Here is a 27343-nt window from a genome sequence, read left to right on the forward strand (position 1 = left end):
TTCCCTGCTCCCCGCTGCCCAGCCCTGGCCGGGGGCTGCGGGACCCCCCGTGCCGTGCCGTGCCGCGCTGCCCCGCGCCGCCTCCCGGGGGCGCCTGGCGGTGCCGGCGTTGCCCTTTTAAGAGCCGCGCGGGGCCGCGGTGACGTCGCGGGCGCCCGGCCCCGGCCCCAGCCCCGCAGGCGGCAGCGGCGGCGGCAGCAGCGCGGAGCGCCCAGCCCGGCACGGCCCGGCCCGGCCCCGCCGCCGCCCCCCGCGCGGCCCAGCCCGGCCCAGCCCCGCCGCCCGCCCCGTCGCGGCCGCCCCGCCCCCCGCCATGCGCCGCGGCCCGGCGCCAGCCTCCGCCGGCGGGAGCCGTCCCGGCAGCAGCGCGACGGCGGCGGCGGGCGAGCGCTGAGCGCCGCAGCCCCGCAGCAGCCGCAGGGCGCCCGGCCCCCGGCGGCGGCGCGGATGTCCGCGGGCTGCCCCCGCCGCCAGGACTCGCCGCCGCCGCCCGCGCCCCCCGCCCGCCCGCGCCGCGCCGACGGGGCGGGCCCGGCCCGGCGCCCCGCTCCCCGCAGCGCCCCGCGCCCGCCCCCGGGCTCCCCGCAGCGCCGCCGCCGACACCGGGCGCGCTCCGCGCTTCCGCCCGCCCGCCGCCAGCGCCGGCGCCATGGCGGCCAAGGGGGCCGCGGCCGGCGCCGGGGTGCTCCTGGTCACGGCCAACGTCGGCTCCCTCTTTGACGACGTGAGTACCGGCGGCTCGGGACGGGGTTGGGACCGGGACGGGGACAGGGACGGGGCAGCGCCCGCCGCAGCGCCGCTTCCCGGCCGCCGCGCCGCGGTCCTAGCGCCCGCCGATCCCCGGCACGGCTCGGCCCCGGCGGCGGCAGGTGCGGGGCCCGCGGGAGGGGCGGCCCCGGCCGTCGCGGGCAGCCCGGCGGAGCCCCGGGGCCGCGGCGGAGCCTCACGGCGCGGCCCGGCCCGGCCCGGCCCGTTACGGGGCTTCGCCTGCCTGGGGCGCGCGCCCGGGACCGTCCCGCAGCCGCTCCGCCCGGCCCCGCCGAGCCGAGCCCCTGTGCGCGGAGCCGGTCCTGCCGGGCCCCCGGTCCTGCCGGGCCGCGGCGGAGGAGCCCCGCTCCCGGCCGCCCCGTTACCGGCCCGCACGTGCCCGGCTCCAGCGGGGCCTCGGGGCAGGGGCTGCCTGCGGGCCGTGAGCCGGGTGGGGAGGGTGGCGGTGCAGCAGCCATCTGCCAGGTACGGGAGCGCTCGTCCTGCTGAAATGGGAAGCCCGCAGCTCGCGGTGCCCACCCGCAGCGGGGCTGTGCGGTGCCGGGGTGCTGCTGCCTGCCCCGCACAGCCCCGCGGCGCTGGCCCCGGCTGCCCCCCGAGGCAGGGCGCCCCGGGCACTGCTCTGCTCTGCCCCGCTCCTCGGCGTGGCTGGCGGTGATAAAGCCGCTCCGGAGCACTGTCATTTGCGAAATCCCGTGCTGTGAGAGTAAATAATTTCCTGGTTGTTCCTAATTGCTGGTTGCGCCTCGCTAATGCTGCTGGAGAAAGGGAAGTGCGTGCGTTGTTCATCGCTCGGCATGCCCAAAGGGGGGGACGCCCGTGCTCTAGCAAGTTACTGCCTCGCGCCGAGGAACACGCTTTCTGCAGCAACAAAGACGGGCTCATCTGGACGTGTTCCCTGCAGGGTGGGGAATGGAAAGACTGCTCTGAACTTTGTTGGTGATGTTCCTGGTTTGTTGCTGGTGGAGCTGGGGCTGGGACTGCCCGGTCGGGTTTCTGGAGCCCTGCTGATGCAGCGCAGGCACGATGCAGCAGACGGTGCCGCGCTCCGTGTGCTCAGCCTTCCAGCTGCGCATGGGAGCTGTCAGACGCTGGTTCTGCGGGCGGGGCTGTGCCGCCTCGGCTGGGGGTGAGCGTCTCTGCTGTCACCCCGACTGATTCCAGCCATGGACGAGGACTCGCGTGTTGGTAGCTGCCGGCCTAAGCTGGGCTGGAAGATGGCTTTTGGTTCCTTTAGTCCTTTTTTGTGTTGTTGTTCTCAACTTTCAGCTGGTGATATGTGTTTAATTAAACTTCCCCCATCTTTATTCAAGCCTTACTTGCCCCCAGAGTAGCGCAGTGCTATGAATCTTCACCAAACAGGGCAGAAGCCCCAGGCAGGCCAGGCGGCTGGGTCTGAGCGCCCTGTGCTGCTTGGCTGCGCCTCCCCTTGCTCGTGGGGCTCCCGCTGGTCCCAGGCCGGGAGTCCTCCGGGACCTGCCCGCAGCCCTGGGGGCACCGCCAGGCTGTCTGCTGGCCCGGGCTGTCTGCTGGCCCGCCTCTGCTGTGTCCGCAGCCATGCAGTCCTCCTGGGGCTGCCCCGGCTCTGGCCCGCAGCAGGGGGATCGCTCCCTCCTGGCCCGCACCAGCCCTGTGATGAGTCTGATCCTGCTTTGTCTGAAGCAGCCTGTGTGCTGCTGTGTGGCAGCAACACGGTTTGTGCTTCAGAAGGGCTTGGTTTTAAAACATCCTTGGTAGGTGGGTTCACCTGGGTGGGATAGTCTGGTGCAGGTCACTGGTGTGGCTGATCGGCTACACTCGTGCCAGGAGGAGAGAATTGCTGGTTTCTGATTTCTGCCTGCCAGAAGCAAGTTACGATAATGTGCTGGTTTGCTCCCACCATCCATCCACACCCAGGAATAACCCATTGCAGCACTGACCTGGGAACTCACGCATAAACATGCCATCAGCACAGAGGGACCGTGCTGGGTTGGCTTCGTTCCTCAAGTAGTTCAGCACCCCCATTAAAAATGTTAATGCAGTGTACTGGGTCTGGCAGTATTTCTTAGGTCTACAAATATTGGACCAACACATGCATTTCATAAATATGAATGCATTTGTTTTCTTGGTGCATTTGTATTTACTTAAGCATTTAATGGTTGTCTTGCTGTAGAAATATTTCCTGTTTTTTATAACAGTCCACTCTTGCTGACAGCAGAAGGAGTTCAGGTTACCTGTGGGTCAGTGCTTCTTTGAGCCAGTGTGTCTCTCCCCCCCCCCCCCATTCCCCTTTTTAATTCCCCTTCTCCCCCCTTTTTCCCCTTTTTTTCCTTTCCTTCCTTTCTTTGCTTCCTCTGGCTGCACTGGCAAGATTTCGTATTGACCTTTCAAGGAGCCTGGTGGCCACAAATTGAATCTACCTGTCACTTCGCTGCCTGCACTGCATAGGGTGTTAATTACTTCCAAGTGCCTTTTTTATCTGCTGTATCCTTTCTGTTCAGTTACTTTTCAATGGCTTAATGCTGTTGTGTTTCCCTTAGGACAAAGATCTGGGAGTTGTGTGAGCCGATGGCTGGGGCTTGTGAGCGTGGTCAAACTGTGAGCTCACCTTCCCCAGAGCTGCATAGGGGTGACCGTGCTATTTGCTGCAGACGGATAATTGTGCTGAAAGCCTCAATAGAATGCTTTGAGCTGAAGTGCGAGAGCCTCCTGTGAGGAGACCCCACGTGCCCGGCCAGAGCACGTCAGCGGGGCCCCGCGGCCTCCCAGGCCTCGCACCGCGGGCAGAGCAGGCTGCGTGGCGGGGGCACGGGCACAACTTGCAGGAGGCACATCGGTCCCTTGTTCAGGCCAGCACCTAGAGCCCGTGTGCAGACAGACCCCTTTCCCTTCCCAATGCGTGTGCTGGGGAAACTCTCCTTAGCACGTATTTAATTGTTGGTGCAGTCATGACCTTAAATTCTGATGTAGTAAACGAGGTTTGGTTGTTTCTGCTGGTGCAGGCAGATGGTGATCTTCGGAATTTAACTTTTGTTGTTGTCTCAGAAGTTCTGTTACTGTTTGCTTCGTATTTAGCAGGGCGCAGCTGCAAATATTGAAGGAACACCTTAGAGTAGGAGGCTTATCAAAAACACATGGTTTGGAAGCATGAGCACCGTTTCAGTTTTAGATGACTAGCAATCCATGTTGTTTTAAACCTCTGTGTGTAGATTTTCGGGTTAAAAATTTCAAATGTGCCTAGCAGACTTAGCCAGTTAAGTTCCAATACTTCTCATGGGGCTGGGAAATAGTTCATTCAAACTGGAAAACGTGAGCCCAAGTTAGGTGGGCACTTCTGAAGATGTTTCCTTCTTTCTTCTTACCACTGAATGTATGTAGTCCTTTTTTGACAGGAGATAGATGCCGTTCCTAAATTCTCAGGACAACCCTAGGTCAGAAACAAAGCACGATAGAAGGAAAGGTAAAAGCTAAACAGATTGTGTAGTTTAATTAGTTTTAAAAAAAATAAAAAGGTTGACGGATAGGCAAAGTCTTTAGATGATGGTGATGATACAGTTCAGCTCTCTGGTTGCCCTGCGGGGAGTCAGGAGTTGGACTGAGTGATCCTCTTGGTTCCATCCCTTCCAGCTTGGGATGTTCTGTGATTCTGCATGGCTGATAGCACTGCTAGCCTTGCTTCTCTGTTTGTTTTATTCTTTTTGTGCAACCTGCATTTTTTATGACTGTACCAAATACTGGCCTTCATGTGTCAGTGTCTAGGTAGGGCAGCGAGCTTTCACATTCCCAAGTGGCCTTAGCCTGCACTCCTGGGTGAAAGCCTCCCTCATGCAGAGTGGGCAGGGGGGGAGTCTCTTGTTCCAAGTCCCGTGCGCGTTGTTATGAGTATGCTTATTGCTCTGAGTATGAACTTGGAATACCCTTCATTTCCGTTAAAACTAGAAATCTGTTGACCTAATTTGAAGTAGAAATACTTCCCATCATCATTTTTAAAAACAGCACTTCTATCTAGTGATCGCTGTGCAGAAGTCTGTTTTTATCGCATCTGAGCTTAATTTTCCAATTGTGAAACAGTGGCTGTAGTTTTATTATGATATTAGATATCTGTGGACTGAGTTGGTGTTAGGTGGTAGAGATAAGGGTGGTGTTTTTCTGTTGTGTTTGGTTTTGGGTTGGGTTTTATTTTATTTTCTATTATTTTTTCCATCCAGGAAGAACTATTTGAATTTTGTGAACAGTTCAAATATAACATAACGCATTTTCCATCCTGCCACAGTTTCTAAGTAGGTATCAACACTAGCACATTGCAAGTAAGTTGCAAGTTAAGGCACCTTCTTTTCTTCAGTTCATCTCATTTATGGATGAGAAGCACTTACTCCATCCTTCCTGTCAGGCTCTTTTGATGTTACCTGGAATGGAAGAGAAAACTAAACAAATATGCCCAGATCCAGGCAATCTTTCTGTGAGATACTGAAATGTATGGGGAGTATTTCTGCTAGATGCAGTGGGGCTAACTGAGGCTTTAGGCACCTTGCAGATCAGGAAGGGTTAGTGAAAACTTTTAATCTCTGGCTGAGGAAAGACAGAGGAATTGAATTCTGAAAGAAGAATGGTAAAGAGAGAAGAGCAAGGAGGGTCCCGCTCAAGTTTTGTTGGTGGATTCATGTGCTTTGGAATAAACTCGTCTTTTTATGGTTCTCCCAGAGCTTGCAGGTAGCTGGGCGAGGAGCCCGTGCCCTGGCCGGCGTGCAAACGCTCCCCATGGCTGTGCAAACGCTCCCCATGGCTGTGCAAACGCTCCCCATGGCTGTGCAAACGCTCCCCATGGCTGTGCAAACGCTCCCCATGGCTGTGCAAACCCTCCCCATGGCTGTGCAAACCCTCCCCATGGCTTCCCGCAGCAGCGCTGTGCAAGCCTGCGTTCGGCTGCTATGGCCAGCTCCAGAGGGCTCCGCGCCGACACCCCGTGTTGTTTATTGGCTTGCTTTCTGGGATGCTGTAAAGTTGTGCTCTCAAACTGAGGACTTCCATTTTAGGAATACATACTCTTGAGCGATAACATAGAAGGCCGCTGAAAAAGCCATTTTCAGTGATCTCCCTTATAGGGACCCTAAAAAAAATCCCCTCTACCTTCTTCCTATTTCTGCCTCCGTCACTTTGTATTTTCTGTTTATTGTCGTGTCTTTCTGTTTTTTTTTGTTTGTTTGTTTGTTTTTGTGTGTGTGTGTGCATGCACCACTGGTAATTTCTTAAACATTGTTACCTTCTTCAGTTTGTTTGGTTTTCTGTGGCAGAATCTCAAATCAACATTTTTCTTAAGCTTAAGGACAGCAGAAACTCTATGAAGTTTTTTTTGGAAGCCTTGTTTTACTCGATTATAAATGCCCCTGCAACAGGGCAATCTTGAGGTAGAGCAGAATTCTAAAAGTTCCTGAGTTATATGTACAAAGATGATGATGGGGAGGAGAAAATCTTTCTTTTGCCTTTTGCAGTGCCTGTGCATTTTGGTCTTAGAGAGATCCATTGTATCTTGAGAGCAGAACTGTTGGTAACACGTTACCTGCAGGGTGCAGCTGTTGGCCCAGATGTGCAGCTGAACAGAGCTGAGTGGTGGCCCAGCGTGGTGATTGAAGTACATCTGCTGATCACCCTCACTTTGCATGTAACTCTTACTCTACTGCTGTGAGAAAGTGCCTTGGTTTGAAGGTGTCTTGGTTTGACACTCTTTCACTGCCTCTTGTTTTGTTTTGCTTCTGTGGCTACGGCTGAGCCATAGATATCTGCCTGGACAGCCAAAGTGGCTGAGGTGGTCTGGTGGAGCTGCACCAGCACCGATGCCCATGCTAGTCATCGTTGCAAAAAACCTTTTTTTCCAGATATACAGCAATGACTTGAAACTGCTTATATTCATGTTCTGAAAAAACAGTAGGATAGCTGGGGAGAGGGTTGCACCAGCTGGTAGCTTGTTCTTCGTGTAGTCCGTAGGTGACAGCGATGTACAGCAGGAGCGATGCACTCGCAAGCGTGTGGTTTTGACAGGGTCTTGCTTAAATCTTTTGCAGCCTGCTTGAAGAAGAGCTAAGTGTTCACAGTGAGTTAGTCTTCTTGGTGTGTTTCCTGAGGAGCACAGCTCTGGGTGCCCTGGCTCGGACGAAGGCCCGCTGGGCTGTGCACAGTCAGCACATCCCCCCGGGGGGGCTCCTCCAGGGCTGCCTCCCCGCTGGGCTCGCACAGCGGCTGCACCGTCCCGCTGAGCCCTTCCCTTCTGCCCCGTAATGGGTGGTAAGCTGTGGTGGCTGGGAGCGAGTCACAGGGCAGAGCAAATTCCTATTGTAGGCATAAGATAGAAGTAAAGCAGTGATATATTAGTGTGTGTACACATACATTTTAAACTTAAAAGCTCTTTTTGTGATTTACTGAAGAAGTTCGGAGCAATAATAATGCAGGCAATGCAGAGGGATTATTTTTCCTCCAAGATGGAGCTGTATGTTCAAAAATATCTTTTTTCCTTTAACAAGTAATAACAGTTTTTCTTTTTAGCAGATTTTTTAGTCCTCTAAGCAAAAGGGTTTTAATTAGGAGGCTGTGAAGCCTCCCTTAAGCAGGAAATTCAGAAGATTATCTTGTAGACCATCTTTCCTCTCATCGTGATTAAGTGTTATCATTAGCAGCAAGAACATATGTTTACATGAAGAATTAATAATGGCAAAGTGCATTGTATGATTACAGTTTTCTGTTACTGTGGTTTTATAGCACGTGGAGTAGAGTTAGCAGTTTGTAATTTGCTGGGTTTCCACAAACTGTCAGTGTATCAGGGTGATGGCTTAAGAGGATTTTATTTCCAAAATGTTTGAATGTGAGATTACAATGGGAATTGGATACTATAGGAAGAATGCTTTACACTTGAATCTGTTAGCTCATTAGTTGTGCTAGCACTCTCATGAAAGTATTTTTTTGTTGTTGTTGTTGCCTGTTTCAAAGTCCTCATCATAAATTTTCTTGCCACAGAATTTGACTTCAAAGGTTTCACATAGAATACAAATCAAGCTCTCAGATCTTATGATTTTTGTAAAAGGCTGATTTGCCATTTATTTACTTTTCCCTTTCCTGTCATTGATATCCTCATGCTGCTTGTATTTTCCACCCCCTACAAATGTATTTCCTCCTTTCATCTCAAATGTGTTTTGCCCCCTTTCTTGTCCTGTGTATACTTACCTCCTTCTGAAAGCTCTCAGGTTATTCCTCATTTATTATTTAAAGTGAGGATGTCTCTGAGAAAAGCAGCCTTTTCATTTGCAATTTTGCTTTCTTGATGGATTTTGAGACATAAGTAAAGTTGATTGCACTGAATACGTTGTTTATTGCCCCGTATTATAGGAGCTGCACAGCTGCAGCGAGGTTTGACTGCACATGCAGAGTGATCTAACTTATTAATGCATGTCCTCGGGGCCCCAGCAGCATCCGGATAACAAGCCTGGTAAAGGCAGAGCCAGAAAAACATACTACCATTGAAATCACTCTGTTGTTACAAACGGTTGCATGTTTAATGTGGGACTTTATTTTTGGCTTCTAAATGCCATTTCACTGCCTTTAATGCAACAAGCATCTTGCTGCCTGTCCAAATGGTGATTCCACAAGTTTAAACTCAAAGCGTCATTTCTAAGAGGGTAGACCAACACGCGATTCCTTGGCATCCATGTGAGAAGAGGAAATAAAATTACAGAAGTATCTGGAAAGATAGAGTAGCTCTCAGTATGTGCCCTGAGAGATGTCTCCTCCCCCAGCCCCAAAAGGCCAGCCTCTTTGGTCGTGGCTTTACTGTTGTCCTCTGCCCCTAAACTCTTATCTTAATTTGGGAAAAAGAAAAAAGGCAGGCAGGTCTGACTGCAAGGCCGGTCTTAATACTTCAGTATGTGGAATTTACCAAAATATGTCTACATTGGTGGAATTCTGACACTATTTTCACTCTTTTAGTAGAGAATAAAAAGCAGTTGCAGGAGGAGAAAAGGACAGGTCTTTCTGCCTTGGTCACAGCTTGAGCAGCCTATCTGTGAATTGATTGAACATCCTTTCTGGGTTTCTATTATTGAAGTTATGAGGAATCTTCCTCTGATTAAAGGTCTGAGGAAATATGTTATTTCAAATTGTGGGAAAGGCTACTGTAAGCACAGTAATCATCAGGCTGGGGAAGAGTGAGTATTAAAAGCAAAATGTTTCTTTTACTGCCTTTTTTCTAGTGGTACGCAGTAGTTATTCAACATGTTCTTCTCAGTACTGTTTGTGTTACTTGTACATTGTTATTTAATGTAATATTACTATTTCATCACTTCAGTTTCTAATAGGAAAAGATACTAAAATTAAACCATTTATTGGTAGCAACCTAAAGTGATCATTGCTTTTATATATTTTGAAGTCCTATATAATTAAGACTTTTCATTAGTGCCTTCAAGTAATGAAGTGCTTGTCTTCATTAGTCAGTTTTAATAGATAGTGTCCTATGCAAGGAGAAAATTAAGTCTAAGAAAAGTAATTAAAAAAAGACAGCACTGAAAGCTTTCTGTCATGGTATATATAGGTGATGTAAATGCTGATTGAAATAGCTTCTAGATGGTATGACTGTTACTGATACCTAGATAATTATAAAGCTTTAGTTCAATGTAAGGCCTGTTCATACTTCGAGGTGATGCTTACAGCTGCAAGATGCACTTACACATTCAGAGTTGTGATTGGAAGAATTTTCACTTTAAGTTGTGGCTTGTGACTAGAAGGATTTTCCTTTCACATTTTGGCTTGTCTTCAGTATTTTCACCTTGGAGTAAATGGCCTTCTGGTCTTTTCTTGCACCTTGTCACAAATCAGTCAAAAACTCTTGTAAGGAGAGAATTCAATATGATACACAGTTGTAGTGGGAGTAGAAAAGCCCCACAAGCAGATGAAAGCGTGGTTTCCTGATAGGGAGCAGAACCATAACAAGGTGGGATTTAAAAATCTGCCTCCAGTATACAGCCGCTTCATGGAACTGGGGCTTGGTGCTGCGACTGAGCGGGGTGAGAGCTGAGATGTCTGGTGGAGGCCCCTGACGAACCCGAGCTTCACGACTGGGGTGCATCTAAAGCCAGGGAAGCCCTGCCTGCCCCTCACACGCTGTCCCCGCTGTTAAGGCAGGCCTGTCTCTGCAGTCACGCACTTCATCACCCCATGCTGAGGCGGACAAGGCCGCTGATGGCGGCGTTCGGAGGAGCTGCGCCCTGCTCCTGGCAGCAGCGCCTGATCACAGCTCCCGAGCCTGGCTGCCATCCCCGACCGCCTGCGGGTGCCTGGGCCCTCCGGCGTGGGGCCTGCCACTGCCTCGATGGTCGCTCGGCAGCTCTCGGCGGCGTGCGGCAGGCTGCGTGTGCCACGGGTCTTTGGGGCATCGTGGGGCCAATGCCTGCGGGCAGGAGGCCGGCCCTCGGCCCTCACCCTTCCCTCTGGGAAAGGCTGGGGCCGACCAGACCTGGGTCATGGAAAAGTCACTGGCAGCAACTGGAAAATGTGCTGGTAAAGACAAACAGGAAAAGAGCATCGGTGTGAATAAGGAGTACTGGAGGCAGCAACGGGAGGCTGTTTGGGTGTTTTCCTTCCCTGTGGTACCAAACACAACATGTTCAGCTGAGATGCAGAAACCCAAGTCATCCTGCTTAAACTTGCCTATTAAAGAGTTTAAAGAAAGAATCCAGAATTGCCTCCTGCTCCCAAAGCCTGTCTGCTGCTTGCTGTTCCACAACTCCAGACGCATCAGCAGCGTGGTATTTAGTCACTTGGAGGAGCCCACGTTTGTTCAAGCTTCAGAGAACCAGCATTAAAAAAAGTTGGTATGTAATGTTTCGCTGATGCACACACAGAAGCCGTGCAAATTTCTTTTCAGTGGAGCAGGAGTGCAGTGTACCGAATGGCACTGAAACGAGGTTCTTTGGGCGTTTCTTTGCAACACAAAATACATGGCATTAAGTGAAGCACAAGTTCAGAACAAACAGAGTGTTCGACCGCAGAACTCGTTGCTGCAGGTTGTTGTGTGGGGACACTGGTAATTGACAAAATGCAGAGATGTACTAAAATGGTGTAGAGAGGCTATTGTGGAATTGGCCTGAATTTGTCAGGTTCTCAGAAGAACATAGAGAAAAGGTAAAACCCATTGCTTCAGGGCAAAAGGCATTTTCCAGTTATTATCAGGAGGAAGGGTGGTGGGGCCAGGGAAGCCATGGCTTGCTTTGTGCTCAGCCACAAGCATCCTGAGCGACCCCAGCTAGCTTGCACCCAGATCCTCCTGGTGTGGGCTCAAACAGCCGCCTAAGGTGTTCAGGTGCTTGTGACACGCTGTGGACACAGTGTCTCAGTGCCCCCTTGGGAAACTGGAGGTGTTGTTTCTGCTTTGCTTTAGCAGGGTGCTGTGAAGGCTGCTAGGTTCAAGATGGTAAGGGGAGCAGTTCAGATGGTAAGGATCCGGGTTAGAGCGGCTCACTGGATGAGATGGTGGGATGATCGCCTCTGACAAGGCTCTGTGCTTGAGTCTGGCTAGCTCTGTAGGAGCAGGGTAACGGGACGATACGGCTCATGGATGAGACCCAGGGTGATGATTCTTTTCTTTCCCACTTACCCTGAGGAAGGCAGAGAAGCATCCCATGTTGATTTCAACACGGCTTGTACGGGCATGCACCACGTTTTATTACTGCACAAGTTCCTGGCTAAACAAAGGGTTAGTTAATACAAGCTATATGAACCTCCTGTTTAGTAAGAGGTTTCTGTGGCTTATGCAAGCTCAAATGAATGACAAAATTAGCTCTTTAAATAGACTTAAAAAAATAATAAAATGGAAGAGCTACAGGAGTAAGTGAAGGCAGGGAAGGATGTGCTGTCTCAGCCTGCGTTTTAGTGAGGTTTACAAATCCTGTTAATAAGATGTTGAGTAGCATTGCCTTTTTCTAGAAACTTCGTATCTCTTTGAAAGCCTTCACTAACACACCGCAGAAGGAGCGGTTGATCACAGGCATTAGGTGCCATGGGAACGTGCTGCATCAAAAACTCGTTTGTTGTACTGCGTGTGAGGTAGAGATGCCTCTACTTGTTCTCTCCTTGTCTTCCAGTTTCCATTGCATTCTTGAAAAGAGATTTTTATTGCCTTGGAATATATTGGCAAGCCACTGAGTATTAATGGGTTCTGCGCGACGATACGCCATGCTGTTAGGAGCCCTAGCTCTGCAGTAGATGGACAGTGAGCGGTAGGCAGGCTTTGTGAGCTCTACGTAATTCTGAATTCCTTCTTTAAAGTCCTTTAAGTGAGCCCGTGGGAGGTTGTTTTTAAGTTTTTGCATTTATGGTGTGGCTAACTCTCTAATTTTAGAGGCTTTACCAATCCCAGTGGGAAAAGCAAAACAACTTTTCCCATAGGAACATCTCAGAAATGTATGCTGAACTTTTTTTGGCAGTGTTTGTTTATGTGTCAACCAAACATTTTTTAAAAAGTCTTTCAAAAATCACTTGAGAGAATTCTGTATTCATCAAGTGCCGTCAGCCAGCATCGAGCTATATCTTAATTACTTCATAATTCTAGTTTAGGGAAAGAAATGCAGCTTTTTGTAGCACTAACAGGGCAGTGAATACCTCTATATGTAATGCTGGGAATACAGTTCTCACTGGTTATCGTTGCAGTGGATTTGCACAAGCAGGGTTCTTTTTGATGAAGATATTGGCTGTTTGTGTCCATAGCATCACCTTTCAAAGCACTTTTTAAAAGCTGTTCAAAGTGAAAAAATATCTATCTGGAATTACTGTAACACTGTTTTGTTTTTTTTTTACTGGAGGAAGAAATGGAAGTTGGTTGTTTTTTTTTTCCAGACTTCAAATGTTGCCAGACACATGAACTAGTAAAGAACTGGGTGAAGTAGTATGATATGATGAACCAGCTCACTTCCAAGAACTGGATGTGACCCAAAATCTTCTACTGGACACCTGCAGCAAGTCTGTTTTCATAAACTTGGCAATGTTTTTCTGGGCTGGAGCAACAGACCTTATCCAAGCTTGGTTGATTACAAGACTCTGTTGCTGATTCTCATTTGTTCTGTGGCATAACAATTTTTAGGAAAATAGGCAGCAATACCTTTTTTTTTTTTTTTTTGGTAACCTTACTAAATAGCAAATTATTTGTGTTTGATGACTGCTACACCTTTTACTTAAACTCAACAAAGTTCTTTAATGTAATTTAGTTCTTTAATGTAATTTTGTTCTTGGTATCCTTTTCTGCAGGGTTGTTCATTTGTTGCCTCCATGGCTTGGCTGAGCCATGTATTTCCTCTGTTCTGCTCTCCTAGAAAGTAGAATACTCGTGCTTCTGAGAAGCTCTTATCTCCCTCCTCAGAGAACAAAACAGGTTACTGGTTCCTGTTCACAGGAAAACTCATCTCTGTTGGGAGAACACCTCTCTTGGAGGTGGTTACACCTAGGCTTTTTCCAAGTTACCTGTGCAGTCTGAGGATATCCTCGATTTGCTTGTTTACTGTCTTGTAGGAGGCTTTGTTTCTCAAAGAAACTAAGGCGTCTGTTGTGTCTGGTGTTCATTCAATGCTGGTCATAAAATCTGTTTACTGTTCTGTGAGAGGGTCATGTTGTTGCCTGAAATTTATCTTTATCAAATTTAATATTTGTGAATGTACTTTGTACGTGTTTTCACAGGCATCTCCTTCAATCTTCAGCAGCTAAGGAGTAACAATACAGCTTAGATTAAATGATTTACAGAAAAATCATTAGGGGCCATTATGTATTCTACCCACATGATTGGTAATTCATGGCAACTAAAAATGTCTTGATGTATTTATCACAAATCATGAATCATAGAATATCCCAAATTGGAAGGGACCCACAAGGACCATCGAGTCCAAATTCTGAGTCCCAAAAGGACCACCCAAAAAATCAGACCATGTGTCTGAGAACGCCGTTTATGCTTGCTGTTAAGTCTCAAAGGAAATATGTGAATAAAAATCTAAATTTGTATGCAGTGTGTTCATTCAGTTTACAAGAGGGTAAGCAAGAGTATGGTATGAAAAATGAGGTCGCATACCTCATGAAGTTTCCCTTGATAGACTTTTTTTCTTCCCTGCTCTGCAACTTCCCCAAACTCTTGTATTCCCACAGAGAATTTTTAGATTCCTTTTACTGATGTTTTTTGCTCTTGTGCTGCAAGACCCTGTGTCCCTACAGAGAACTGTGAGGGTCGTCTTTCTCCCTGGCTTGGCCAGGCGGTGGTACTGCCTTTGGCTAAATGTTAACAAAGCCGGCAAACATCGGTCTCTTTAAGTCCTCTTCTCCACGAACTCTTGATGAATCTAGTAGTAATGGTGTATTTCCATTGCTAAATGTTGGCCTGGTGTAGTTCTCAAAAGCGCACCTGATAGAGCCCACGGACTCTCCAGATGCTTTGCAGGGTGACTTAGGTCCAGGCGCTGCAGTACATGCGCCTGGAAGCAGAGGCTGTTCTGCTCCCCCAAACCTGAGAAGCACAGGCTGGGCAGCAGCTCTCAGAGCCTGTGCCTGGAGTGTGCTAATACTGAAGCCTCTAAGTCAGGATTTCAGTTTTGATTTGTCTTTGTTTTCTTTTCTTCTGACGCTTCAGTAGTGAATAAATATGCTATTCTCGATTACTTCAGAACTGCTGAGGTGGTAAAAGCACCAGAGCCAGAACACAACCACAAGTGACTGGGTGGGAAGAACAGTGAATGTACAGGATTCGCTGACACCTAATGAATATGGATTTACCCCAAAAGAAGCAGCAGCAAAGACTGAGTGATGGGAAGTGATTAGATAGCAGGATGGCTGCTTCGCTGCTGTGTTTCAGTTGTATCTGCTGTGGCATTTGCAGTGTAACTGTTACTTGAAGCATGATTGCAACAGAGAAGAACTAAGAATTTGTAGAAGGTGTTGTTGTAGCACCAAAAAAGTATTGAAAAATGAATATTCCTATTCTATTCCTTTTTTTTTTTTTTCTTCAATCATTTGATAATGCAAAGCAAGGTAACTGCTGTTTGTATTTATGGTAATTCATGTGGCGCAGTTGGAGTTTAGTCTCAAAGCTCAAAAGCAGTTTTGGTGTTTGCAGTGTCTCAAAGGAGGGAATATTACCAGAATCTTCATTAGAAAACCTCATTGTGCTTTTCCTTATTGATCAACTACTTGTAAACAAAAACATTTTTTATATAGCTATGTGAATTCTTTGCTGTCTCATATTTGCTTCTCGAAGTGAACAGGTGTGATTTTATCCTGAAAGCTTGGGACTGGGTGACCCCACTGTGCTGTGCACCATAAATGTGCAGAAGACTGCTATGTTCTGAGTTGTATGCAAGTTTTAGGTTCAGCTCCTGTAGTGGGATTAAGGAGAGGGGAATAAGGGCTGGAGCAGAGAAAAATGGTCATTGCTTCTATTCAGAATCACAGCCATTTCACTGGGATGTCACACAAATACAGATATCTTAATGAATATCCTGGATCCAAGATGTCTCATTTAAAAAAAAATGCTCAGTGTTGTATAGTTTCATGCTTGGAAGGAATATTGTTAATGTTTTTTTTTTGTTGTTGTTCTAAATAAACCTTTAGTGGGTTTCCTTTTTCCATTGATAAAAAGCTGGCTTTGCTAAAGAAACTGTAAATACTTGGAACACTTAACTATACCCTATTGCTCCTTAGAGCTTTTGTTGAAAATCGGGAATTGTTCGATAGAATTATAATTACATTCACTTGAAATGTGCAGATGCGTTTCCTTGAATTGTATCATCCAGCGACAACTTTATTCTGAAGTTATGAGGGAAATTCCTGCAGTCACTTTAAATTTTCACAAGGTTCAAGGGTATCATAGTTTAAAACAAAACAAAACAAAAACAAACAAACAAAAACCCAACAGACTTTATTTTGAGATCCTGGCATAACTGAAGTGCGTACTTTGTCTTAACAGAACCTCCAAAAGCTCTTAATCAAACCAGTGAACTCAAAAATTTTACGGACATGGAAATCGCTGATTTTTCTCACTAAATGGGTATACAAAAAAGCATGAAAATTTCTGAAGGTATATGTTGTGTTTTTTTGCTTGTTGGTTGTTTATTTTTAATGTGAGGATATCCAAGAATGTTTCTGGAACATGATGTTCATGCAAACAACTTACTAAATTATTCCATGTCTTCTGTTTCATTTCTCAAGTTTTTCCCTGCTTAAAATGGGAATTTTCCCCCACTGGCATTTTTTTAAGGTAAAGAATGGGATGTTTATGGTATCCATTTAGAGATGTTCTTGAGCTTCCTGTTCTCTGACGTTTCAGGACAATGTATCCTTTTTATTCACATACCCAAATTGATGTATGTCATTTTTAGTATAATCATATTTTCTGTAAAATTACTGGAATTGTGCAGGTATTTTTCTCTAGGATAGCAAACAAATCATAATATGAAAATATAGTAGGTAGACTTAAAACACATTTGAAATCAATGGATTTCATTTAGTTCACTTTTTCATATCTATCTAAACACTGGCTGTGACTTACCACTGGAGCAAAGTGTGTGCTTTTACAAAAGCATTTAAGAAGCCCCTCCCAAAGTGCTTGGTTCAGTATTTAAGGGAAAACACAGTTTTGGGTACTAGGATTTATTGATAAAGGATCTCACACATCAGCATACATGTACTCTAGGGTGATTTGCCTGGTAATTGAACGGTGGCGCTTGGCTGCTTCTGGAAAGCTTACACCCTGTTTCACTTCCTTCAAAGGTGGAAGGAAGAAGCTGAATTGAAGCTGAATGAATATTTTGGGGAAAATGGGCGTTTTTTTTGTTTTGGTGTGGTCTTTGGAGTGCTTTCATGAGGCTCTAACAGCTTTCTTCTGATTACTGAACCAAGTGAGGCAAATTTGCTTCTAGAAAGTATTAAAGCACATAGGCAATGGGAAGTCATAAAAGTTAGCTAGAGAGAGGCTATGCAGTTTGTTTCTTAAGACAACGCATAGAACTTCTGAAACAATGCCTCAATTAAATGTTACAGACCCTTCCCAATTAAGTGTTACAGACTCTTCTTTCGGTTCAGAAAACTTTCTGTGAATTGCAGCTTTTTGTTGCCTTTCCTATTGGTGCGAGGGGTTTTGGTAGCGATGGTGGAGACATGATACAAGTGCTTTGAAAGAGATGTACAGAAATAGTCTGAAAACTGGTGCTGCTCTGTGCATTTACATCTAATTTTTTTTGTCCTTAATTACATTTTGGTAGTGAAGGGTACTGCGCAGGCAGCTTTGCATACATGCTGTGATGTCTTGAACAAGTACATAGTGAACAGGGTGATGTTGATTACCTCCGGAGTTTAGAAACATGTTTGTCTTGTGGTTTTTAAATTATTTTGAAAGGGACTGACTGCTGACAAGGAACATTAAGCAAATGTGACATGACCAGGCGATGCTAAATCCTGCCATGGTGAACTTCCTATGTACTACTAGAGCAATAGTACAGCTCTTCAGTCCTTGTCATCCGCAGCTGGATTTGAAGGATAACGTAGATTTTGTGGCAGTGTTCTCCTGCAACAGCGCTCTTCTTTGCTGCCTCTCTTGTACCTTTTCTCTTACTTTTATTAATACCTGAACTCCAGAGATGGCTAAGATTGAAATTGTCAGCAGCTGTGTTGGGGGAGTATTTCCAAGGTTTGTTGCAAGGTCTACTAGCCATTTAGAAATCTAAACTGGAAGTAGCAACAGACCTGCATTAAGTATAGTGACTGTGGCACATGGAGAGCCTGGTGATAAGTGTAGTTTGCACTACAAACGCATAGTAAATGGTAGTGTCTTCTGGGAAGATGGCCTCGGTGTGGGAAAACAGAGGGTTCATAAAACCTGCCTAAAATTTACTGCCTGGTACAAAACCTGGAGTATAGTAAGCTGTTTACTTTGTGGAAAAAATGCAAAGCAAATGCCAACAGATGTGGCATTAACAAAGCTCATTTAAATTTGCTGTGCACCTGACAAGTAAATAATTATCTAGTCCTGTAGAGAGTCTGCTATAGATATATATATTTATTTTGTAATAATAATACGAGGTTTTGCTTGTGTAATGTAACTGAGAATATAGGTGAGATTGCTTCAGTGAATGGCTGCGCCGTCGGGAGGATGTCAATGATTTGTATCAGCAGGTTGTTAGCAGACGAGGTCCAGCATGCTGTTGGCTTGGGATGTAAATATTAAAGATGGTAAGAACCAGTTTTTAGAAAGCCTCTACTCCTTGCAGGAGTCTGAAAAAGGCTGCTGTGGATGCTTCCAATTAATGGCATAAAACACTGTACTATTTTTAAAGTAATTCAACAGGTCAACAGGCATACTGATAAAAAACTAAACGTACGGTTGTCTGAATTGGCCTTTATCTCAACTGCCTTATTTGTGAGAGATTTACTGATCTCTGTCTGATAAATTGCAGAGCACGAAGCCCAGGCACCAAAAAAATGACCTTTTTTAATTTAATGGTGCTTCAGACTTCAACTGGAATTTATTGCTGCATCTTGTTCATTTACTTGCGTGTTCTCCATAAACATTGACAGCAGCAGATTTAGCCTTAAAAACCAAAGATGTGCTGTTTTTGTTCTACCTGGTCTTTATTGTTTTATTTAATTGAATGTTGTTTGAAATACGTTTGCCATCTTCAGTTGGCAAGAGCTCCTTGAATCTCTTGAATCTCTAGCCATGAGAAGCACTGCTTGCCATCTGTAAACTGTGAACTGTTTTTTTCTTTTCTTTTTTTTTTTTCTTTCTTAAGTTGCTGTTCTTTTTTAAACTCTGTGTAGACATTCCCCGCAATTATGGAGAAGTGACTTCACTTCTGACAGCAACCATACAACAAAAACTTGCTGACTTGAGCAAATTCAGCTCCGAATGCGAGCAGCTCATTTCCCGTGAGCCGGAGCACGCTGCATGGAGCACTGTTTCTGCAAGAGCGGTCACTTCTGTTGGCATTAGGTGCTTTCTGTCGTGGAGCATTGGAGGTGATGTGGAAATGAAAACATACGAGTTTCTGGATTTGAACCAAATGACTGCCCATTATGCTGGTGGAACAGTATTTGTGACTTGCATGTCTGGAAATCAAACTTTTTTAGTTTTTAAAACAGAGTGGGTTGTTTTTAAAACAGTCTTTAAATTAAGGTTAATACTTTGCTCATTTTTGAACCTAGCAAATAGCTAAAGAGAACAGATCCCAAGTGTGATCACAGTTGGTTATCTTTCTTTGTTTTATCTGATTTTTATTATTTGGTATGTTGGAGCAATATGTAATCATTTATGCTGAAGGCAGTCCTTCCTATCGGCGGGGAAGGTGAACTGTCACATCCTTTTGTTTAGCGAGAGAAAAGCTTAAAGTGCATTTAGTTTCTCAATTTGTATGTATTCATGATGCCCTGAACCTATTCTTCAGGTTTTAAAACTACTGAATCTCACCATTTTCTATATGGATTTACCCGCAGATTGAGGAAGAGGAGAGAGATGTAGGTTTTTCAGTTTCTGAACTGTGGTCATCTCCAAATGTATTTCCAGGCACTTAGTTGATTGGCTCCTCAAAGCTGCATGGTTTAATGGCATTTGCAATATTAGGTATGAATTTGTGATGATGTTTCTTCACAGAAGGAGTGGTTAGGCATTGGAACAGCTTGCCCAGGGAAGGGGTGGAGTTGCCGTCCCTGGGGGTATTTAAGAGTTGTGTGGATGTGGCGCCTGGGGACATGGTCTAATGATGGACTTGGTAGTGTCAGGTGTTTGGTTGGACTTGATGACCTTGCAGGTCTTTTCCAGCCTAAATGATTCTGTGATTCCATGACTTAAATGATTTCACATTATGATTCATGTAAGTTTTGTCCTTAACATGGCTGCTTTCATTTCTCAACCAATTTAGTGGTTTTCATTAAATACCACAGACACTGTGGGACTGCATACAAGGTAAGACTGTAACAGGGAAATGTTTTTTTTGTAACTTGATGATTGGCTTGAGGCTGTTACGTCCAACAACAGTTTGTCAAATAATTTGTTTGTTTTGATGAGAGATTTTGTAAGCTAAAGACATATGTAATGTAGTGAACCCTTGAGGCTTTTCAGTATGAGTAAAAAGAAAAGGATTTTCCACAAATATAAATGGAGAACCAAAAATAGCTGTTTTCAAAGGGAAACAGCTTAGAATTGGGGTGGAGAATGAGAAGATGTGTTTTATTCCAGAAGGAAATAGCAAGTGTTGAGAGAAGTTGTGTGTGAATTTTCACCCTTGTATGTAAGGATAACCCACAAGGGTGATGTTTCCCTATATCTGCAAATATTTATTACATTGGATGGATTGATATTTTAAACAAAGTAAAGGTCCTGATGAAATTCAGTGCAAGTTTCCATATGGAAACTATGTCAAACATAATCAAAGCAGACATGCAAAGTATTAACAATTATGCTTAGTAAATCCTTTAAGGCTTTGACAAGACCTTTTCTGTGAGGGATTAATATGCCTTTTTCAGATACTCACGGAAATAAGACTTTTTCTTATTTAAGTGTGTTAATTACTTGAAAAGAGGTCTGTGAAAATGGTCCAAGTGTGGTTACTGGTTGCGAAGGACTTCTCATGTGTTTTTAAAACACTGCTATTCCGTTCCTGCACTCCATGTGAACTTCTCTTGAACGTATAGTGCATTCAGATACAATTTGTTGTGTTTTTAGAAATCATACAAATTTTCAGTTGATCTTCAAGCAAAGATGTTATGGCTACAGTGCTATTTTAGTAGCTATTAGCTGCTACTAAGCTACCTGCAAGTGCTAGTAGATTTTTTTTTTTTTTTAATTTCCTGAGCCATCTTCTTGGACAGGTTTTTAAAAACTGTTAGACCAAATTTTATACTAATAGTTTGATATCTTTGTTGTATTTTGCTTGCCTTCGTCAAGTTTTGTGCATGAGGATATAGGACAAAAGGGAGCAGCCTCAAGTTGTGCTGGGAAGGTTTAGGTTGGATGTTGGTAAGGATTTATTCACAGAGGGGATGGTCGGGCATTGGAACAGGCTGCCCGGGGTGGTGCTGGAGTTGCCATCTCCAGAGGTGTTTATGAGACATCTCGACGTGGTGCTTTGGGATGTGGTTTAGTGGTGGACTTGTAGTGTTAGGTGATGGCTGGACTCGATGATCTTAAGGGTCTTTTCCAACCCAAATGGTCCTGTGATTCTATAAATGTTGAATGTAACGTATCTTCAGGCCAAGGCTGTTATAATTGAACAAAAATGCAGGAGCAAGACAGTCACTGCTCCATGTTTTGTATGGAGGTGTGTGTATATTGCCTCTCCTAGGTAAAGCTGAGATGTCAAAGGCTGACCAGCAGCAAGTGGCATTTTAGGCAACGGGATGCAGTGTTTAGCAGTTACAATGGATCTTTGTTTCCCTGAGCCCGTGTAAGGTAACTGAAGTTGTCTGTGCAGGTGATATATCCTGCTTGATAGAGTTAATGTGCTTGAGTGGCCTTTCCCGCTGTGCTTGCCTCCTGCTTTGCTGAGGATGGGGATGAAGAGACCCCAGGAGAGAGGATGTCGGCTCAGCCGTCCCCTCCTGCCACCCCCATGCAGAACAGCCTGGTGTTACGTCTGGTCTTGTGATTCTGCGCTGTTGCCTTTCCTGCTAAAGAAAGCACGGGCTACAGGAGGCGATACCTCAACATTAGTAACGTTACTAAAATATTAACATCTTAGAGCTAATTTTGAAACCCTGTTGCTGTTAACTCGTAGGTGATGTGACGATTGAAAAATGAGGTTTCTTGGTACTCCAAGGAAATGATGTAAACTCCTTCCAGTCCCCCGGTGGGTGCTGGTGCAGTCGTCTTCTGCCTGTGTCTGCTGGAGGACATCTTGTGGCCTCCCAGCCAGTCCCCGGCGTGCTGCCCCTGTGCTGCAGGCTGCAGGAGCGGGAGGGTTGGGGCCGCGCGTGCCCTGCTCCTGCCAGCCTCGGCTCATCGCAGTGGGGCCTTGTCCCAAGGCAGGGGCGCGCTCAGGCTGACAGAGTTTGTTCTGAGTTAGAGCAGCTCACAGCAGCCTGAGAAACTAATCCAGCAGTTTCCTTTCCTTCTGTGAGTGTGTTATTTTAAGTGTGTGAAGTTGGCACATAGGGTAATGCTAAACACTGCGTGACTTTGCTCTGCTCCTAATTTACGTTCAGAGCTGCTTTTGCTGCTGGTGTTGGTTTTTACACCTTCTGCAAAGGTGGCTGTGTGTCAGTGTCTGCTGAAATCCCGAGAAATCCTTCTCTGTGGAAAGTGGTAGCAGCAGCAGCTGTCTGTGGGAAATGGTGAATCTTAACAGATTCAATCTCTAGTTAAATTCTGCAAAGCAAAACTCCATATAAAATGCTGTTGATAGGTACAAATGTTACCTGTTTGAGATGTGCTTGGTGTCATACAGCCTTTATGGATAGGAAACAACCTTTTTCAGTCAAAGTCTGTTTTTTCCTGACACATCTGGAAATAACACAAAGCCTTTTTTTTTTTTAACTTCCATCTTTCCTTCCCACTTTCTCCCTTTCTGTATTTCTTTCAAATATGAATAATAGCCTTCATTGGTAAGCTGATTCTTTCCTTTTTTCATAGAAGTAAATATTGTCAAAACAGGACAATGAAAACAGGTCCAACTGGATATCCAGGGCTGTTTTCCAGGTTCATCCTAAGATGCAGATCTCCATGATAGTAAATACCAGTGATTGCAGAGGAGATAGGATCAAAACTATTCCCAAGGCACTGGAGAGGCAAATGGACAAGTAGTCTGATTGCTCTTTGCAAACACATAGGCATGGAAAGGAGATAGACAGCCTGAGAAGCCTTCCTTCTTGCTGACAATGGGAAAAGAAGAGTGTGTTGGACTTGTTTTACGAGCCTTCCCCATTGCTACACATATACCTGTTTCTCAGATGCCTAGCCAACATGTTTTATTCACAAGTTTTGGGGTTAAATTAATTTTCACATTTGGCAGCAGATAGGCTTTGCAAAGTTCTTCAGTGTTTTTCCCCTTTATCTGTAGCAAAGCATGTGGATTGCTTTATATGATCATCTGAATTCTTATCTCACTGAATTAATTCCCAGACATTGCGAGAGCCCTGGGCAGTGGTGATGCTTCCAGCTCTCCTAGCATCTGTTTTTTCTCAACAATCTAATCTGCTGAGAATAGAAATATTTAACTTATTAATTCCTCTGCAGGAGGAATATGTGGGGATGTGAGTGAAATCTACCATAGGCTAGCTGTGATCTCATGGTCCTTTTTGAACTTCGTGAAAGCTATCGTGGAAGCTTTGTGTGTAGTGAAAGGAATGAGAAATGCTAAAAATAAGAGCTTCAATAATTGAAGAATGAGAATCTAACTGAAACAGAGCTGCTGGGTTTTTAGAGTCTGCAGGAATATGGAAGACTGTGAAGTTTAACAGCATCATATTCAAACTATTCATACATGAAAGATTAATTTGAAAATTTCCATTAGGTATGCATTTTAGTAAATGGTTCTGGATGCTCAGTTTAAGAAATCTTGGCTGTTACCTTCCAGGATAAACGATGCTGTTGCTGTGGGCAGCTTGTAAACGATTTGGAAACTAAGCAAAGAAAGAACGCTTAAAAATGTGACCTGTGTAGCTGTTCCTCCTTGCGGAGCTGACACATTTCAGTGACTGTACAAACGGGTGTTACCTAGCTTTAAAATGGCAGTTGTGATTTCCACTCCTCTATTCAGGGTTTGCTGCCACTGGATTTGTAAATGTAAGGGAAGAACTCCTCCTGTTTTCACTGTGCATAGAATACGCAGCCATGATATCTGTAGACCTATAAGGAATTTATTAAATTCTTTTTTTTTTTTTTTCCTTTATCCTTTAGATGAGGAAATGCATAAAAAGTTCGGTATACTAGGAGAATTAAAATGATTGCCACTGTTGTTACTGATTACCTTCCCAAAACTTGACTGATTAAAAGTCTGTTGAAATCAGTAATTTTAAAACCAGGTCCAGTAAATGGAGGTAATGTACTTTCTCTAAAATTTGGAGCTTCAGATGAAGGGTGTCTCTGAGGAAATGCAGAGGGATATGACCTGTTAGCTCCACGTGTTTACCTGGTCAGGGTCACAGATTTGAGGAGAGGGGGTTTGACTGTATTTGTTTGCTTCTTATACTGTTGATCTGCTTTGAAAATCGGATGGTTTCTTCATGTAAAACCATTGTGTTGCCTACTTCTGATGCAGTACTTTTGTATCTCTTACTGCAAGCTCAAATGCAAAGCTTTCTGTTGAGGCTGCTCAGGGAATATATTAATCACTTACGTTTTTTTGTCAGACTTCTATGCAGTGATTTTTTTCTCTGTTTCTCTAGGTATCCTCTCATTGTAAATGTCCTCATTTTTCTGCTCTACCATTCCTCTTAGCATTTTTTTCTGCTGTTCACTTATTAATAGAGCAATAGGACTGTAATTTTCAAAACCCCGTGCTGAAATAGGACAGATCTTTCAGAACCATACCAATGACATTTTCTCATTGAACTTTAGAAAAAGTCAGTACGTGTCATTTTGTATTGCGAGGAACAGAGCTTATTATATTTGTTCTGAATTTGATAGCATTGTCTGTTAGCAGCAGTATTGCTGCCTTTTCAGAATTACTGTGTTTTAACAGTAAGATAGGAGACGAAATGGGTTCTGAATAGTGGACTCGTCTCTCTGGATCGATTGTTGAGAAGAAAGGTCAGGTATTAAAGTACTGGCACTAATAACACTTCATGAAATACTTTGTTATAAAGACATGCCTGTTTTAGGGTTTGCTACTACAGTACAGAAATAGAAGGAATATATGTGTGTACTGATTTAAAAAAATAAATAAAAATTGCTGATACTTGATTCGTCAAAGGCACATGCATATAGGTGCATGCATGCCACAAATGCAGGGCTCCTCAGCTCGGGTGGGTGGGCTGCTCCTCACGTGCCAGGTTTTCCGGGTGAGAGGGGCGATTGCTGCTCGGGCCAGCCCTGCGTGCCGCTTGTGCTGGGCAGTCACAGGGTGCCACTGCCCCTGGGTGGCCCTTCTGTCCAGGCCAGGCCTTTGCGTTCCTGGGTCTGTTCAGAAAAGCCTCCCAGAACCTGGAATGACTGTGTCAGAGGATGATGTTGGGGAGTGGTGGACAAGGGGAATTGCACCCAAGAACGGAGCTCACGTGCCATGAGCAGCGAGGTTCCTGCTGGTTTGCTGCTCGCTGCAGCGAGTTCCTGCTGGCACGAGGACTTCAAGCTTGGCCTTGGTGGTGGACACCAGTTCTGCTTCAAGCAGCTCTGGAGGAAGAGCCAGGGTGCGTGCAGGGGACTCGCTCTGTAGTGAAAGTCTTGCTTCATAAGATCGTTTCAAGGACCCTCTCCATCCCGTTCCAGTTACACAGACCAACTTCCCTCTCTATGGCGACAGCATGATAACATCTCTGTGGTAACTATAGCTATTCCTTATATGGCAAAGTCATTTTTAGAAAGTAAAGTATTTTTAGCTTTCCTTACTGTGTTTTAGCAGCAGGAAAGGTGAAGGAGCCAAAACCAGAGTCACTCAAAATCCTTCTGTGAGTTATCTGCAGGTGCTTTGAGGACACCGGGTTCCAAACCTGCCAGTGCCTTTCCAGCCCTCTCCATGCATAAACAGAACCCTTTTTGGCGTTTTCTTAGGGTGCTGGGCCCTGGACACGGCCAGTGCCTGCAGTAGCTCTGCCCACAGCAGGCTCATGCTCCTGCTGCCTTCAGGCGGGGCTGGTGCTGCAGCCGCACAGGACCCTTCAGGGAAAGCAGGTGCCTCCTGGCAGGTCCAGGGTATGGCCGGGCACATCACGGGCTGAGTGCCTCACCCCTGGCCTCAGCATGGGAGGGGAGTAGTGGATGGAGGTCCCTGGGGAAGTGGGATTTGTCCCAGGAGCTGTTGCAGGGACGTGGGAAGGGGTGGGAGTACACGTATGGATTCCCCAGATAAAACGGGGTCCAAGGAAGTGCTGGGCACTTTCATCCTGGTAAGGTTTAGTTGTCTTCTTCTCCAGTCCTTCTAAGAAGGAATGAGCTGACAGGCACAGGGTGTGGATGGGGCTTCCAGGCCAACACGAATATCTGCCCATGGCATCCCAGCAGCAGGCAGCCCCCTGCCCCGGCCTGGCGGAGCACAAGGCACCCCTGCTTCTGTAAAGCAGCCTCTCGGCTGCGGCTGTTCTGGTTAGCCCGTTGGCACTCAAATATTTACTCCTTCAGATGTGTTCAAGGAGGTAAGAAGTCCTCTCTAGAGCAAGGATTATTCTTGTTTTCTGATGGATGTTTTTTTAGAATTAATTCTCAGTAGTACTTGAGGAGTTTTTAGTGTCCAACTCATTAAGAAGCTAAAGCTAGCTGCCAGTAAATAAGTCTAGAAGGGATACTTCTGTTGCTTCTAGGGTATAATTTTATACTGCTGTAATTAAGAAATCGTGTTCAAGAGCTAAGAATCTCAATGTCAGATATAATTTTAAATCCAGTCTCTGACATTACGCAAAGATAGGGAAACAAAAGAAGCTGAAACTGAAACTGCATTGGAGCAGGAGTGGCTGGAGTTCCTTTGGGCAGTTTTCTTCAACCATATTCGTGCTCAGGATGTCAAACTTTTTGCTGTTTTTAGCTGTTTTAGAGCTAAGGTTTACATACAGGAGTGTCAGAAACCATTTGAGTATAAACTGCGTGCTGGAAGTTGACATCACAGGAATGGTTCTCTGTTAATGCTGTCAGTGAAAAGACGCTTCAGACAAGCTCAGGCTCTGAATGTGGTCATAAACTCCAGATCTGTTACCTGTTAAGTTTTCTGCCTTCCTTTCCCTCCTTCACTGGAGGCAAAGTAAACTAGGGGGGCTCCTGAGTTCGGGGTGTATGTGATAGTCTGGCTAGTGCCTAGACAAATTAATTCCAAACAGGGAGTGTTTCTGTTTTTTTTTTTTGTTTTTGTTTTTGTTTTGTTTTTTTTTTTTGGGGGGGGGTGGAAGGGAATTATTGTTGTTCTTTCTTTTCATGAACTGTCACATGGAATATGAAATTATTGTGAAGTTTGCATTCTCTAAAGCTAAGGTCATTTTCAATACCCAGTTTTGTTTCATTTGCTTTTATGTTGCATTCACTGTGTGATGATACAATATCAGAATAATTTTTTATTGCTTATTTTATATGCAGATCTTAAAAATGTTTCCACGTTAGACATAAATATCTAGCAGATATTTTTTTTCTCTTTTCCCTTCGGAGTTCCTTCAGATAAACGTGTGCGTACCAATTAATACACTGCTGAGAGCATCTTTTTTTCTACTTTGGGTTTGAGTACCATCACAGAAGTGTTCTCCATGTGATGGAAACCAGCTGCAGTTACAGTTGGTACAGGCATAAAGTCCCTGGGTGCTGGGCGGGCGGCCTGCTGCAGGCACCCGTCTGGCGGACGGGCTGTGGGCCCGAGGGATTGGTATGGGGTCAGCTGAGTGTGTGTCCTGTGGGACTAACAGAAAGCTGAAACGTTTTATGAGATCGGAAATAAGCGAGTGTGGGGATTAATGATCTTAAAGG

At 45.5% G+C, this 27343-nt stretch overlaps 1 protein-coding gene across 1 annotated transcript in view; it reads left to right on the forward strand.

The window, feature by feature from the left end:
* Window positions 1-321: 321 nt before the first annotated feature.
* INPP5A (inositol polyphosphate-5-phosphatase A) overlaps window positions 322-27343 on the forward strand; it is a 238091-nt gene continuing 211069 nt past the window's right edge. The window contains exon 1 of the mRNA XM_068689358.1: window positions 322-724. Coding sequence (XP_068545459.1) covers window positions 650-724 — 75 coding nt within the window. The 5' untranslated portion in view covers window positions 322-649. The remainder of the gene's footprint in view (window positions 725-27343) is intronic.

The sequence above is a fragment of the Anas acuta genome, chromosome 7 (assembly GCF_963932015.1).
Source record: "Anas acuta chromosome 7, bAnaAcu1.1, whole genome shotgun sequence".
NCBI classification, from domain to species: domain Eukaryota; kingdom Metazoa; phylum Chordata; class Aves; order Anseriformes; family Anatidae; genus Anas; species Anas acuta.